At 38.4% G+C, this 15,932-nt stretch overlaps 1 protein-coding gene across 2 annotated transcripts in view; it reads right to left on the reverse strand.

Annotated features, from left to right (window-relative positions):
- Nucleotides 1-11,124, reverse strand: part of mcph1 (microcephalin 1) — a 31,018-nt gene extending 19,894 nt beyond the window's left edge. For both annotated transcript variants that reach the window (XM_077495599.1, XM_077495600.1), the window contains exons 1-10: nucleotides 11,034-11,124; nucleotides 10,583-10,684; nucleotides 10,391-10,482; nucleotides 9,524-9,642; nucleotides 9,334-9,418; nucleotides 8,129-8,240; nucleotides 7,905-8,036; nucleotides 7,736-7,807; nucleotides 6,404-7,426; nucleotides 3,702-3,808 (exon numbers count right to left, since the gene is read on the reverse strand). In XM_077495599.1, coding sequence (XP_077351725.1) covers nucleotides 3,702-3,808; nucleotides 6,404-7,426; nucleotides 7,736-7,807; nucleotides 7,905-8,036; nucleotides 8,129-8,240; nucleotides 9,334-9,418; nucleotides 9,524-9,642; nucleotides 10,391-10,482; nucleotides 10,583-10,607 — 1,767 coding nt within the window. In that variant the 5' untranslated portion in view covers nucleotides 10,608-10,684; nucleotides 11,034-11,124. The remainder of the gene's footprint in view (nucleotides 1-3,701; nucleotides 3,809-6,403; nucleotides 7,427-7,735; nucleotides 7,808-7,904; nucleotides 8,037-8,128; nucleotides 8,241-9,333; nucleotides 9,419-9,523; nucleotides 9,643-10,390; nucleotides 10,483-10,582; nucleotides 10,685-11,033) is intronic.
- Nucleotides 11,125-15,932: the final 4,808 nt, after the last annotated feature.

Raw genomic sequence — 15,932 nt, forward strand, 5'->3', positions numbered from 1 at the left:
CAAATACCATTATAAGCACTGAAGCTGAATTGTGAACTTGTTACCCGAGGGCCTGACAATTTAGACTCTTCGAGTCATACCATAATCAAAAGCAGTTACAAACAGTTCTCTGATATCTGTTCTCACAGCTGGAGGGGCCGAGAGCAGCCTGCCAATCAAAGCGTGGTATCGAAAACCTCCTCTGTTGACCTCACCCCTGCGCCAACATCCCATTAATACTGATAAGAAGCTGGGGAGAATTAATCACCAACACACCACAATTGCTACTCCACTGTTGCCTAGTACTGTGATGTGTGCTGCCGATCCACAGCAGGGACATTAATAATGGTTCATTCTAAGCCCTTTCAAACTAACGATCCCACAAAGGCATCTCTGGCTGATTTCATGCATAAGAAGCGTGTCGCAAAAAATTAGCCCACAAGAAAGTGCATTTCCAAGAATTTCCTCAGTGAATGACAAGGTCATATTGGCGTTTTGAAAATGATGCTATTCAAGTAAATCAAAGAGAGACGAGGAAGCGGTTCTGTGAAAAAGCCATCAAATGGGCTCTGTGGCACAAGTTGTCAATAGGGATGTCACGATAAGGGCAATATCGTAATATTGTGACATTAAAACTTCCACAATATCATCGTCGTCATGTTCACAACATTTAAAAGGAATACATTTGTTAAAAAAAAAAGTCATGTTGATTTCCATTTGTGCAGTTCTAGCACCCTCTAGTGGCTAGTTTATTAGGCCAATTTAATTTTCATTTGGGATGTTTTGGCCTTCTATGTTTAAAATCTATGCTAATTGTCAGATGAAGGGGAACCTAATTTGCTTATGAAGCGATCAATGTGTGCTTGCATTAGCAAGTAAGTGCCTCAATATTGTTATTAGAGATTGTAGGTGGTTTATATGCATTGCTGTTATGTACAAAAGCACAATATTGTGCTTTTTTTAAGTCGGAGCTCTCTTTTTTTTTTTTACCATATTGTGTTCTTTTTTTAAATATCGCCAATGCCCCCACAATATCGTGATAACTATTGTATCGTGACCTTCATATCGTGATATCGTATCGTGATGTTTGAATATCGTTACATCCCTAGTTGTCAATGGCAGTAAGACAACCATTTATCCATCCATTTTCTGTACTGCTTAAACCATTACAACATGAAATCACTCTTGAAAAAAATGGAGGGGAAAAATTACATTATCGAGTTTGAGAACACCGACACCCCTGGCCATGTATACAGCACGAGTAGATCATTTTGACAGAGATGTTTGACACTTGACCTCTAAAGGACCCGTGTTATGTAAGGTTATAGCATGATCTTTACAGGGCAGACAGAAAAGGGATTTAGGATTAAAAGGATTAAACTACCACTGATTGTCACATCCACCGAAATGGGGTGAAATTTGTTCTCTGCATTTGACCCATCTCCTGAGGGAACGGTGAACAGCAGGGGGCCGCGCTCGGGAATCATTTGGTGATCTAACCCCCAATTCCAACCCTTAATGCTGAGTGCCAAGCAGGGAGGCAATTGGGTCCCATTTTTGTAGTCTTTGTTATGACCCGGCCGAGGGATTGAACCAAAACCTCCCAGTCTCAGGGTGGACCACTAGAATACTGAGCTTATTATGATCATTTTAAATTTTAAATAGAGCTGTGAAATTATTATTATTTTTTAATCAGATTGATGACAACTTGGAGTTTTTATTAATCACGTAATTAAAAAAGGCTTTCATCAACATTTTTTGCCTGCAATATTTGAAGAGCACCTATTTTGTTAATGCTTTCGACATTCAACATTTTTTGATCCAATGCACTCTCATCCGCCTCTTTTTCTAATCAGTCAAATTACTTTTAAATTAATAAATAAATTAATAATTTTAAATAATTTTTTAAAATAACCCCAGTAGTTTGACATAAACAAATTTTCTGAACGTCATATGCAAACATTTATTAAATGCTTTACTTTAAAGCATGTGGTTATGTTTATTGCTCAAACACAACCTGTGCTACCTTTAACATAACCATCCTCTGTCATCTGCGGTCAAAATTAATAGTGCGATTAATCTGCGTTAATACATGATTAATGCAATATTTTTGTGATTAATCAAAGAGGTAACGCTTTAACTTTGACAGCACTAATTTTAAGCATTTAATATTTTGCCCCTTGGGTTATAGTATGTAATTGTTTTGTTTTGGGGGGGTTTCTTCAGCTGTAGCATGTTGAGGCTTACAGCATAAAGTAAACAAAGCCCAGGTGCGAATTTCACAAATGAGGAAGTTATATTCAATCATCACCAAAGTAAAACACAGGAAGACCCGCAGGCCATAGACCAGACAGACAGAAGCCCCTTGCTGAGATGCAGCCCTAACGAGGAAATACTCTACCTAAACATGGCTGGTGTGCATCCTAAGCTACTTGTATCAAGGAATACAATGGATGACATGATTACATCATACTTTCGGGCTGCAAGATAAACACATTTCAACAAGTGACCCTCAAAAGTCCTATGAAAAACTGGCAATCACGCTGATATTCACATCATGGCAATGACGTGAGGTCAGGGCAGGAAAGGTAGGCACTGCCTGACCAAGGCTGAAATGAAACGAAAATGAATTGGCTTCTTCTATAGATTAAAATTATTTTTGCATTTCACATAGCCTACACTACCTATATAGATTTGAAAGTGACAACATCTGGCGAGTTTCATAGCTCAGTTAAAAAGGACTCACGACTTCTTCTGGCCTGCAGGCAAAAATGCTGCAAAATTCTCTTGCTGAAGGCACACGTCTCCGATGCTTTCCGCAGCCCTTTCAGTCTAGCGATCTGTGTTCGCGTATGCGTAGTCAGTTTCCCAGTAGAAAAGTCCTTTACGCAAATAGGCAGATTGCTACGCAGCTTTTTTACGTAGCTGTATTATTCCTATGTGAACATACGTTCGCACAGGGCATTTGTGAATTCAAAACACACTTAGCGCACAGTACGCCGGTAAGATGACGCCACTCTGGAAAATACAAAACTATTTTCACGTCTTTCTGTTGAGGAATAACGTCATCTTTTATTCGTACTTTTCACAAAGAATGCTACAAAAGGAAATACTGGCTTTGTGGAAGGTTTCACTTCACATGATGTTTGACATTGCTATTGCAAGCTTGATTTTGCAAGGAATTCGACTGTTTTACTGGGAGACGTCCACTTTATTACATCCTTTCGGGCGTCCGGACGGGTTTTTATTAATGAATGAAATTGTCCGTTTCCGCTCATCCCAATTTGTTTGCGGAACAAAAAAAAAAATGCGCTTAAAACATTGTGTCTGTCATAATCATTTTTGTCAAGTACCGGTAATTTTTCTTTCTAACAATACAGAGGAGGCATGCATTAAAATAGTTTGAATGTATAGCATCTTGGAGTAAACAGAGTATCATTTTTAAGATGATTAGTTTTTGGCCCAAGTGTCCTTTTTTTTCTCACCCCGATTAAAATAGGGTCACCCTAGGTAGGATATGTTCTACACTCGCCTGCCGATACACACATTTGTAATTGGTGTGTATGTTTCAATTTACGACTGCCTGACTACCCAAGCCTAGAGCTCACTGCACGTCACTGCATCATGGTTATGGGAATCAGGCAGAATTGGGAGCATTAAATTCTGTTTTGCTCCATTTTCTGGGAAATGTGAGGAATTTAAAAAAGCAATTCAGTTATTACCTTTACTCTGCTGATTTTCTGAACATAAGAGCACTGCCGCCTGTTGGGCTTCTCCTGGTTTTCATCTGGGATTTCTGTAGAATCAGTTGTACTTTCACTTGCACTGCCTACATTGGTAACAAAGCAAAAAAAAAAAAAAAGAATAAAACAAAACATTCAAGCAGAAATTGCGGCTGCTGTCTTGACTTTAAAATCCACCAACACTACTGCATAAAAGAGCAACCACACTTCAGAACAATACGTTACATTTATATACAAAGTTCTATATTACATTTCTCAACCGGCTACCGTATCATACAGGAACAGCCACATTACGAGACAACATACAATATTGCTCATGGGCTAACTGATTCTGGGAGACATTTTGACAGTTAAAGTCACATTAACAGTGAAGGTCAAGTGGCTGGTAGTGAAAAATTTTATAACTTGTTTGACAATATATCAACAAGCGACTTAATGCTTGCGAGAAAAGCATCCAAAACTTTATAAAAAAAATACACGGGCATACTTAAACCTATTCAATTATGCCATCAAATGGACCCAGCGGTTATCAAACAACATGTTTAATAAGAATGTTAGTTCACTATGTTGAAGATATTTGTTGTGATTCATGCAAAATATATTTTTAAGGTTTTAAGGTGATTTCTATGGCAAGGTCCCCTTGCTACTCACTTTGAAAAGGGTGAGATAATTGACCAGAGTTAGCCATGGTTGTCGTCTTTGTTAGCTGTGCTGGATGAACAGAGGCGGATGTTTCGTGACGCTTTGACGCAACTTCACTGGTGCATACAAATGGTAAAGCGCTTTGTCTTCTGCGTTTAGCAGCCAGTATTTGGTCATATTAACAGTGAAAGTGGCTTGTAGTGAAAAATATTTGAAAACTTGTTTGACAATTTATCAACAAGCGACTTAATGCTTGTGAGAAAAGCATCCAAAACTTTAGGAAAAAGACATGGGCATACTTAAATCTATTAAATTATGCCGTCATAGGGACCCAGCGATTATCAAACATCAACATGCTTAATAAGAATGTTAGTTCATTATATTGAAGATATTTGTTGTTATTCATACAAAATATATATCCATCCATCCATCCATCCATCCATCTTCTTCTGCTTATCCGAGATCAGGTCGCGGGGGCAGCAGCTTTAGGAGGGAAACCCAGACCTCCCTCTCCCCTGCCACTTCAACCAGCTACTCCGGCGGGATCCCAAGGACAGGACAGCCGAGAGACATAGTCTCTCCAGCATGTCCTGGGTCGTCCCCGGGGCCTCCCGCCAGTAGGACATGCCCGGAACACCTCTCCAGGGAGGCGTCCAGGAGGCATCCGAACCAGATGCCCGAGCCAACTCAGCTGGCCCCTCAACGCGGAGGAGCAGCGGCTCGACTCTGAGTCCCTCCCGGATGACTGAGCTTCTCACCCTATTTCTAAGGGAGAGCCCGGACACCCTGCGGAGAAAACTCATTTCGGCCGCTTGTATTCGGGATCTCGTTCTTTCGGTCACGACCTACAGCTCGTGACCATAGGTGAGGGTTGGAAGGTAGATCGACCGGTAAATCGAGAGCTTCGCCTTTTGGCTCAGCTCTTTCTTCACCACGACAGACCGATACAGAGTACGCATCACTGCAGACGCTGCACCAATCTGCCTGTCGATCTCCCATCCATCCTAAACTCACTCGTGAACAAGACCCCAAGATACTTGAACTTCTCCACTTGGGGCAGGATCTCATCCCCAACCCGGAGAGGACACGCCACCCTTTTCCGACTGAGGACCATGGTCTCGGATTTGGAGGTGCTGATCCTCATCCCAACCGCTTCACACTCGGCTACGAACCGCTCCAGTGAGAGTTGGAGATCACGGTTTGATGAAGCCATCAGCACCACATCATCTGCAAAGAGCAGAGATGCAATGCTGAGGCCACCAAACTGGACCCCCTCAACGCCTCGGCTGCGCCTAGAAATTCTGTCCATAGGGCAACCTTGGCGGAGTCCAACCCTCACTGGAAACGAATCCGACTTACTGCCGGCAATGCGGACCAAACTCTGGCAACGGTCGTACAGGGACCGAGCAGCCTGTTTTTTTTATATATATGTATATTTAGAGATAGACCGATAAGGTTTTTTCAGGCCCGATACCGATACCAATTATTAGTAGTGAAGGATGCCGATAACCGATATTTGGAGCCGATATTCATTTTCACTAAAAAGGGACATCAAAATTTGGAAAAAATACAAACTCCAGCTCTTATCTTTTTTTTTTTTTTTAAAGCATATGTTTATTGAGCAACTTTTAGGGTTAGTAAAATATTTTTAAGGTTTTTTTTTTTCTACACGAAATAAAAGTCTTCCAAAATTTAAAAATATCCAAAGTATTAAATTTTTACTTATCTCAGTTTTAATTTCAACCAAAAACAGAAGGTGCAGAGAGTTCCCAGGGTCGACAAAAATGAAAATAAAAACTTTTTTAAAACATTTACATTTAAATTAGTTTCCTGAAGTTAACACTTAAAAAAAAAAAAAAAGGATCTATTATCGGCCATATGATTCGTCAAAATGGCCGATGCCGATATTTCTCAAAATGCTAAATATCGGCGCCGATAATCGGCCCAGCCGATAATCGGTCTATCCCTAATATATATATATATATATATATATATATATATATATATATATATATATATAGGTCACCCTTGTTACTCACTTTGAAAACGATGAGATAATTGACCCGAGTTAGTTTCCAGCTCCAAGGTTGTCGTCTTTGTTAGCTGTGCGGGATGAACAGAGGCGGATGTTTCGTGACGCTTTGATACAACTTCACTGGTGCATACAAATGGCAAAGCGCTTTGCCTTCTGTGTTTAGCAGCCAGTGATCGGGCCCCATTTGGATGATAAAAAGCAGGCAGATTTTCTTTGCCGTTATTTTGTGGACAAATATTTACAACAGACTGCGAACTCCAACTGTGTCCGCCATTCTCGACTTTCCGCTTCTTGGAGCGCTTAGTTTCTATAGCAGCACTTTCACATCTCCTTTGCTTTCCCTTCTTTGGGAGATAGTCCAACTTTGAGTTGATGTCAAGATGTGTCAGGTCAGACAGAATGGGTAAGAGAGGTCTCTTGGGTTTCTTGTGATGTTTAGCTGAAGAGAAGAAGTCGTCAAACACATCATCGTCTCCATCAGGGGAACTGGAAGCAACATTGCAAGATTCGCTGGATGAACTAACAGAACGTGCGTGCACAGAAAGAGAACGTCTGCCTTGTGTTTTCTTTCTCTGTAGTTTTGACTGGTTATTGCATCGCGTGTCACCCAACATGTGAATCTTATTGTTCTTTGTCTCTGTGCAGTGAACCTTTTTTGGCCTTCCATTATCAGACTTGTCAATTGGGTGTTCCAGCATTTTATCAAGAGAACTGCAAGAATGCACCTGTGACCTACGCTTTCTTTTGCTAGTGTCCTTGTCGTCCTCCACCGGGCTTTGTGATACATCTATAGATTTAGGTTTCTCTTTTAGCAATTTCATGACTGAAGCCATCCTTTGCTTTTTTGGCATCTTCCTTTCATCCTCATCTATTGTAAAGTCAGGACATTTCAAAGGACTAATGGAGGGGTGTTTCAAAACATCACGGCAGGGTGAGAGCCAAGGCTTTTCCAAATCTTTGCCGAAAGGTTCTGTTTTCTTGTCAGGGGAGCGACCAAGATCAGCAACAGATGCACCGGAGTTCTCATCTACAGGAAGAGAAAAATCAAAGCTCAAATGTTGCAAGTTTAATTTTAAACTGTATACAAGTGAAATACGGCTGTAGACATCTTTCATCACTTCGCACACAAGCAGATTGTATGCCACCCACCCACTGAGACATTGTGAAAAAGCAAATGTTACACAACAGGATGATGAATTCAGCCACTGTGAATTCTTTCTTAGAAGCCATCAGAAAAAGATAAGGATGCAACACAAAGAAATAACGCACATGACAAGATACTAAATAAATTTGAATTTGTATTTGAAGAATCAAATTTTTTCCTCAGTTGGCTTACAAGGAAACTTGAAAACAGTTGGCGAGTTCCCCAGTGAGGGCTTCTGTTTCGATGGCGAAGACATTTGTGAGGCTGAAAAATCAAAGTGGATGATAGTGATTTATTTATTTTTTTTCACAAGAGATTAAATGTTCTGATATGATCAGTTCACATAAGTGCCATGATTTACCTGTAGGCGAGATATTTTCATGCCCCTCTTTCATGGCTTTCAACCGCTCTGCCATATATTCTACCCTTTTAGATACCGGGCTGTACACAGTGTCACTTTCCTCATTAAAAAAAAGAGATGAATAATCTGTGACTGTGGAAGAGAAACATTTGTAAGATAACAAATTACATTAGTTTGGAGAAGTGTCAAAACGTCAAAAAAGGAGATTGTTATATTTTTTTTACCCATTGTTTGCTTGGGAGCGATGTCTTTCATGAGTTTCTCTAACTTCTTCTTCATGCGTTTGTCATTTTCTGGCGTTCTCACTGGAATGTCCCTGGGCAGCATGCAACGATGCTGCACCATTCAAACAAACATGATGTCAACACAAATTCAACAATTGGCCCGTTGGTCTAACTGATGCAGAAATGTTATACTTGACCTGAAGTGCAATAATTAAAAGCAGTACTTGTGTATTAGACTAGTGACAATGCTCCTCAAAATTTGAGACGCCACTACCGGGGGCAAAACAAAACCAAACAATGTTTTTCCTCATCTCTAAGGTCTACCAAATATGAAATGGATTCTTTGGTTACCGTACATTATTTTACTACAAAGTGAAAAGACTGTTAAATTGATACACAGTGTTATGCACCCCAAACCTAAAAAGAACAAAAATAAAGCCTAGCCGAGTGGGACAAAGTCTCAAAGCTTTGAAACTTGCATGCTATATTTATAAATTTGTTATCAGTGGATTCAGCACAATTCCACCTTTCAAATAACCCTTCATACATGTTTATATGACAGTAACTGGCCAAACAACTACAAGTTAAAGAGGACATTTTGCATCTAGCTATTTTTTTGTATGTAGAAGGAGAAAATTCTGCAACCTGATTTTTTATACTTGTTTTAGGCAAATGTTCAGAGTTCTCTATATTTTAAACACAGAGATACTGACAACCAGTTATTATAAAAAGGTAAAGCAACCATTTGACCACATTTATATGCATTGTAGTACTTTGTAGTTTCAAAGCTGTCAGATCAGACGTTAAAGCTACAGATTTTCATGTCTTAATTGCCATGCGCCTGGATTTTTTTTTCTTTTTTTAGATTTGATGAACAGTATGCATCTATATAACAACATGTACCGTAAATCATTTTAACCCAAAAATCACTTTCATTTATGGGCAACCTGACCGATGAGGAAAAACATAGGTTGAGTTCTACCACCAACAGGGAAATCTCATCAACAAAAGTTTGTGTATAAGTGAGAGTGAATAGTGAATACATAAAAAAAAAAACAACAGAATAGGATTTAAAAATCTGATTTTGCTTTCACAGATGGAGTGAAAATGACTCGTGCCAGCCATCAGTTGACAATTGTACAAACAATAGCACTTGAAATGACTTTACAACAACAGAAACAAGCTATTAAAGTATGTTTACTTACTTTCCTGTTCTTAAACTCCGGATTGCGTTCATCATTTACGGCAGGATACAACGCTTCATCGGCCAGAACGCCGTCATCCTGACATCTGAACATCATTTCAGTAACATCATGTCTCCAAACAATACCATCAATATATACATTGAAGAAACTACTAGTTTAGTGCCAAGAAAATCCTGCATACAGTACATACCTTCCTATCCACAGAACAGAGACGAGCTTCACATTATTCTTTTTGGCTTTCTCCCATATGGCAGGACGGCCATTGAAAAAGACCACATGCGTGATGTGTTTATTAAATTTTTTGCATACCTGTAATGAGCAAGGCCTTATTGATCCCTGTTTGTATATCGTACAACACAAGTGCATGATGCTGAGAGACAAAACATTTACAATAGTCAACTTCCTATATATTTGTACTGGTATTTCAACATTTCTCCTACAGTGTATATGACATTGAAGACTTTCATTCCAAAGAAAACTGCCCAGACTTAAAATCATTTGACGCTGTCTGATTCAAGCTCATGTCATTGCCGTTTCAAATTCTATGACTTTCTAGGTGGATTTTTCCTGAGAAGGTTGGTCGAATTCTCATTTTAGCCACTTCAGGGGCATTTCTTTGATTTCCTAAGTTCCCCTGTAGTTCTTCAGTGTATCGAAACAATATTGTTCTGCTTTTTCTGTTTTAATTAAATTTACAGCAACAACATTTGCTAAACAGATGGAATCTCACAGCTTGTTTGGAACATGTAAGATATGAACTGTCAGTACAAACTGAGATGTTGGAGGATTTCTGCAAGCAGAATCTATGGAAAGAAAATCAATGATAGCTGTGGATTGATAATGACTATGACACAAGATATGAGAAATTATATGATAAACAGTGAAGTACAAATACTATGGTGCAAGAAGCTGCCCATTTCTTTAGCTATAGGACTTACATTGAGAACAGCATCTCTCTCTCTCTCTCTCTCTCTCTCTCTCTCTCTCTCTCTCTCTCTCTCTCTCTCTCTCTCTCTCTCTCTCTCCCATTTTTCTACTTAAGTGAATCTAACATTACCTTAGCGCCCATTTCTTGTAGCTGCTGAATGAAAGTTTTCGAATAGTTGGCTCTCTTGTCAGATTCCCAAACATCCACATAGGCAACGACATCTGGAAAATGCATTTTAAGCCATTAGCATTGTGCTTTTTTTTTTTTTGTTTTTGCTTTTTTTTTTTTAGGTCAAGCCAGGCAATGCTGAGGATGCATTACCTTTAAGAACTGTGCTTGTAGTCATTACTGGCACCCTCAGCTCCAAGATTCCCGTTGACAAAAACAATCAAACAAAGAGGACCTTTTTCTTTTCACTGCAACCTAGGTAGGGATTGTAAAAACTGTAAACCAGGAGGTGGGATATTCACAAATCCTTTGCGTTTTGCTGTTACAACATGACATTTCATAAGAGTGGAAAAAGGGGCACCAACGACAACCAAGAAGAGAAAAAGATTGTCTTAACATTAGTAATATTTCTGGGTCAACACGTAATCGTCATAAATGGCGTATTATGCCTTGGCTAACTTTCACTATTGTTAGCACGGGCTAACTCTACCGTATGGAAGTAAATCTGTGCCCGCACTATTCCGACATGGGTGTTTAAAGTGTGTTCACTATCAACAACACAACATAAATGCTTTTATCAGCTAAACGCGTGTGGTGTACTTACTTGCAGTGGCAATGAGCTTTAAATCGCCCACTCTTGACAAAGTATGGGGTGTGATTTCGCGCCGGTAGTTTTTGGGGCAATGCATTGTGGGATTTGGGAAATGCTGATTGGATGAGAGGTGGTGACATCACTTTAAAGTGAGGAAGGGGAAATGAATGACGTACAGAAACATAAATACATTGGGAAAATCTGTCTGACATACTATAAGAATAGTAATAGAAATATCCATGGATTATTCCAAAGAGACTCTGTATCCAGTCTTCTTGTGATTTCTTTTTGGAACTCTTTTGTAAATGATGTTGACTGGAAAAAAGTATGGACAATCCCGAACAAATATTTTGTAGCAAATAAGGTAAAAGAAGCTTCATATAAAATCCTTCACAAATGTTATCCTGCAAAGCAGTACATGAAAAAATTCAAGAGGGACATTGATGCGAACTGTTCTGTCTGTGGAAGTCATCCTGAGACCGTCCAGCACTCCACCGTCCAAAAAAAAAAAAGAAAAAAAGAATGACGTCCACGAGCCACTTTTCTTTATATTTTATGTTTGGTGTTATTTTGGTGCTTTCATTCCTTGTATTATATAGGTACACTGTGCACCCTTATGTTTTGTATGGTATTTGTGTTTAAATGGTTCATGTTTATTGTTATACAGTAATTTTTATTGTTCTTGTACCAATGTTCTAAATAAAGCATTAAAAAAAAAATTAATGACGTCCACCATGTGCGGCTTACATTATGTGCTTGTGTGAGTGCGAGCGTGAGTGATATATATAAGAAAGAAAGAAAGAATGACGTCATTCGAAGTTTACGTTGGTTTATAATGCTCACCTGCATTCAAGACAAAAAAAAAGCCTCTATAATTATAAAATAATCAGTGGCTGTGCTCTCTCTCGCTCTCTCTCTCTCTCTCTCTCTCTCTCTCTCTCTCTCTCTCTCTCTTCTCTCTCTCTCTCTCTTTCTCTCTCTTCCATTCATAAATGCATTGTAACATAATGTAACTTAATAAATGCCCCTTTGGTGAACCCAGCAGATATACAGGATTTTCAATATCGCTCAACCTGTCACCTTTCCATGCCAAGTCATTTTCTCAAAAACAAATGAGTCTGCAATATCAGCCAGAGCAAAGCATAAAAGAGAGAATATTACAAGGCCGCTTCTGTCAAAATTTGATGGATGACATTCTTAATTAGATTAGGGGGGTCATGTGTGGGTCATGACCCCTCCCTAATGAAGATTAATGACCCTTTAATGACTTCCAGATGTCATATAATGAGGGTTAATGACCTTTAATGACTTCCTGATGTCATTTAATGAGGGTTAATGACCCTTAATGACTTCCTGATGTCATTTAATGAAGATTAATGACCCCTAATGACTTCCTGATGTCATTTAATGAAGATTAATGACCCTTAATGACTTCCTGATGTCATTTAATGAAGATTAATGACCCTTTAATGACTTCCAGATGTCATATAATGAGGGTTAATGACCTTTAATGACTTCCAGATGTCATTTAATGAGGGGTAATGACCTTTAATGACTTCCGGATGTCGTTTAATGAGGATGAATGACCTTTAATGACTTCCAGGTGTTATATAATGAAGATGAATGACCCTTAATGACTTCCTGATGTCATTTAATGAAGATTAATGACCCCTTAATGAAGATGGATGATGTGTAGGTGGTGTTCCTACCTGTTTTTGCAGATATCATGGCTGACCCGGGTTCAAATGCTAATTGTTTGGTTAACTTCCGGATCCGGTGCACGCCCCCTAGATTGAGTGAATAATAATGAGATTGAATGACGTGATCGGAGGGAGTGGTTTAGTATGGGTAAAACCGCCGGGGGAAAAGTACTAGCCATTTCTATTATGGTGAAGGGGGAAAAGTATGCGCAAACACGGCTCAAAGATTGTATTTTTAGAGGTTGTAAAACAAGAAGTATAAGGTAAGGTTAAACTGTGATACGGTGGTTGGTATTATGAAATTAAAAAACATGAAGTTATACATTATATGTAAAAATGTTGTAAGAGTCGTTCGTGACTGCTGGGGTTGAATCTGAAAATAAACGGATAAAACTATATAATTTCCCCTTACTGATATAGTTACTATCTGACATTTTTGTTCAATATTTCTGTGAGTAGGGGGAAGCATATGCAGTCAAAGATTCATGGGGAGGTCAAATGTATGTCTGTGCTTGTGTGTGCGTACGCGCATGTATGGCTGCATGGGGGTCAAAGAAGTGTGAGGACAGACGGGCGGCTGAAGAAGTGTGAGGTTAGACGGTGGCTATAATGTTGTTAGTTTGAAAAGACAACGCTTCCTAAAATATATTACAAAAATATGCATCTACTTAGATCTGATTCTATTTATAATGATAATTTTATGTAGAAATTGGTGAAAAGCCATCATCAGCGATAGTCTCCTTACCCCTGCGAGGACAGGGGTTGCTGGTCATAAAATTAAATTAGGCTGAAGAAGAACGGATACGCAGCTAATTGCGAGGGGCCATTTTTGGTCTGAGAAAGGCGATTGTTCAATATTCCTGTGAGTAGGGGGAAGCAGAGGCAGTCAAAGATTCACGGGGAGGTCAAATGTATGTCTGAGGGGCCTGTGTATGCGTGTGTGCGTTTGCATGAGAGCTGAACAGTGTAAGATTAAACGGTAACTGTAATGTTGGTTTTCAAGAAGAGATTTCCAAAACTGCTTCTTTAAAAAAACATCTACACAGATATCCATTTATGATAGTTTTATGCAGCAACCGTTAGTTGAAACATCCTAGCTAACATTTTCTCAAGGATTTGAAAAGTGGTGACAAGTGAAAACTAATTAAGCTTACCTATAGGCGTAACGGTGTGTGGCTTTGAGTCCATCACATACATGCTCTGCATAGAGCATATATGCGTAGCAGCGAGGTATGCGTAGCAGAAAGGGGAGATGTCCCTACACTCGTGAGAATTTTCTGAGGCTTGTTGGAGACACTAGGACTCTGTCACAGTTTGAGTGTGTGTGTTTCAATGACCATAATTGTTGGGGGGCTGGTGGATATGAGCGAGGGGGTTGGTTAGACGTCTGCCAGCGTGCTCTCCTTGGGATATTTTCTCAAATACTAAAACCCAAATTCCAGTCCTCTGAACCGAATGACCAGTTGTCTAAACACATTGAATAAATGTAACCCCTCATTTTCCAATGCCATAAAAACATTTTACATGAAGACACAATTCACAAATTGCTCTCATGCGATACAAAATGTTTACCACAAGTCAACAATATTTGAACACAACGGACTTAACTGGCGTTCACACAACAACTCAAAAATTGAATACACTTGTTGCTAATGATGTGACCACACCTATAAACTCAAGTTCAGAGTGTACAGTTTGCTGGAGAGTCCAAACAAGCGCAATGGATAGAGGCAGAGCCAGAGGAAGAGGAATTAGAGGAGGGAGAGGAGCAGGTCGAGCAATGCAAAAGTTATAAAATAGTAACATGGAATGGTAAGGGTATTCGTAAACACGAAAATAAAAATAATAATTTAACCATCTTATTACAGTCTTTCTCAATTGCTAATACACATTTCTTGAAACCTGTACCCATTTTCTCAAAACCTTAAACACAAACACAAAAATTCAAACAATTTTCACAAAAGCCGTGACTTTTCACTTCAAAACCTATTATCCGGTATTCAAATCCGAACAATATATTCAGATCATACACACAGTAAGTCCAAATATATTCACCATGAGAGCATTTGTTAGACACGACATAAAATAATCTAACACAGAGCATCCAGGGTAGGTAGTCAACAGAGGTTTATTTTACATGCATGAACAAACATAGTTTTTGGCACTAGACAAATTACTAACCAAGTTAAAATTATGGTGAATTCAAATGAAATAGAAAGGGTGTATGAAAATAAATTCCTTGGAGTAGTTATTGATGATAAATTATGTTGGAAGCCACATGTAGAAAATGTTAAAAGGAAAATGTCAAAAATCATCGGGATACTCTATAAAACTAAGGATGTCCTGAACATGAACTCATTATATATATTATATAGTTCATTATTATTACCATATTTGACCTATTGTGTGGAAATCTGGGGGACTGCATATAAAACAAACACTAACTCTGTTTTCAATTTGCAAAAAAGAGCCATAAGGATTATTAATCGTTCAAAATATACAGAATCAACACATCCATTATTTATCAAATTAAATACAATGACATTTTATGACTTGGTTGAGTTTAAAATAGCACAAATAATGTACAAAGTATATAACAATCTACTCTGCTATATTACTCAGACATTGTTTGAAAATAGACACAGTCCTTATGATATAAGGGGTACAAGTGTGTACAAAAAACCCAAAACAAGAACAAATATTAAGCAAAGGTGTGTTTCTGTAAAAGGTGTTAATTTGTGGAATAATCTGGGAATTGACTTGAAAAGATGTGACTCACTTGTTGAGTTAAAAAAAAAATGTTTAAATGCAAAGTAAAAAAAAATTACTTTTGTCAAATAAGAGCATGAAAATTGTATATAATGAGTATGAGTATATGATTTATAAATGTATTATGGTATATGTTTAGGAATTTTATGTATATATGTTGCTGGATAATGCACGCATCATTTTATTTTTAAAAATATTAACCTAGTATTGTATCAATAATGAAATAAGTTTAAATGTATAATGTATGAGGGGTAGGACTAAATAAGTTAACTTCTTCCTACTCCCTTTTGAACATGTAAACTATGATGAGTTTGTTTTTTGTTTTTTCTTTTCTTCTTTTCTTTTTTAACTTTTGTTTCTTTGCTGTTTGTTTTTATGTTCAATAATTCAATCAAAAAACGTGATAGCGTCAAAATGGGTACTTTTAACAAAAAAACATGCA

Source organism: Festucalex cinctus, chromosome 14, assembly GCF_051991245.1.
Source record: "Festucalex cinctus isolate MCC-2025b chromosome 14, RoL_Fcin_1.0, whole genome shotgun sequence".
NCBI lineage: Eukaryota > Metazoa > Chordata > Actinopteri > Syngnathiformes > Syngnathidae > Festucalex > Festucalex cinctus.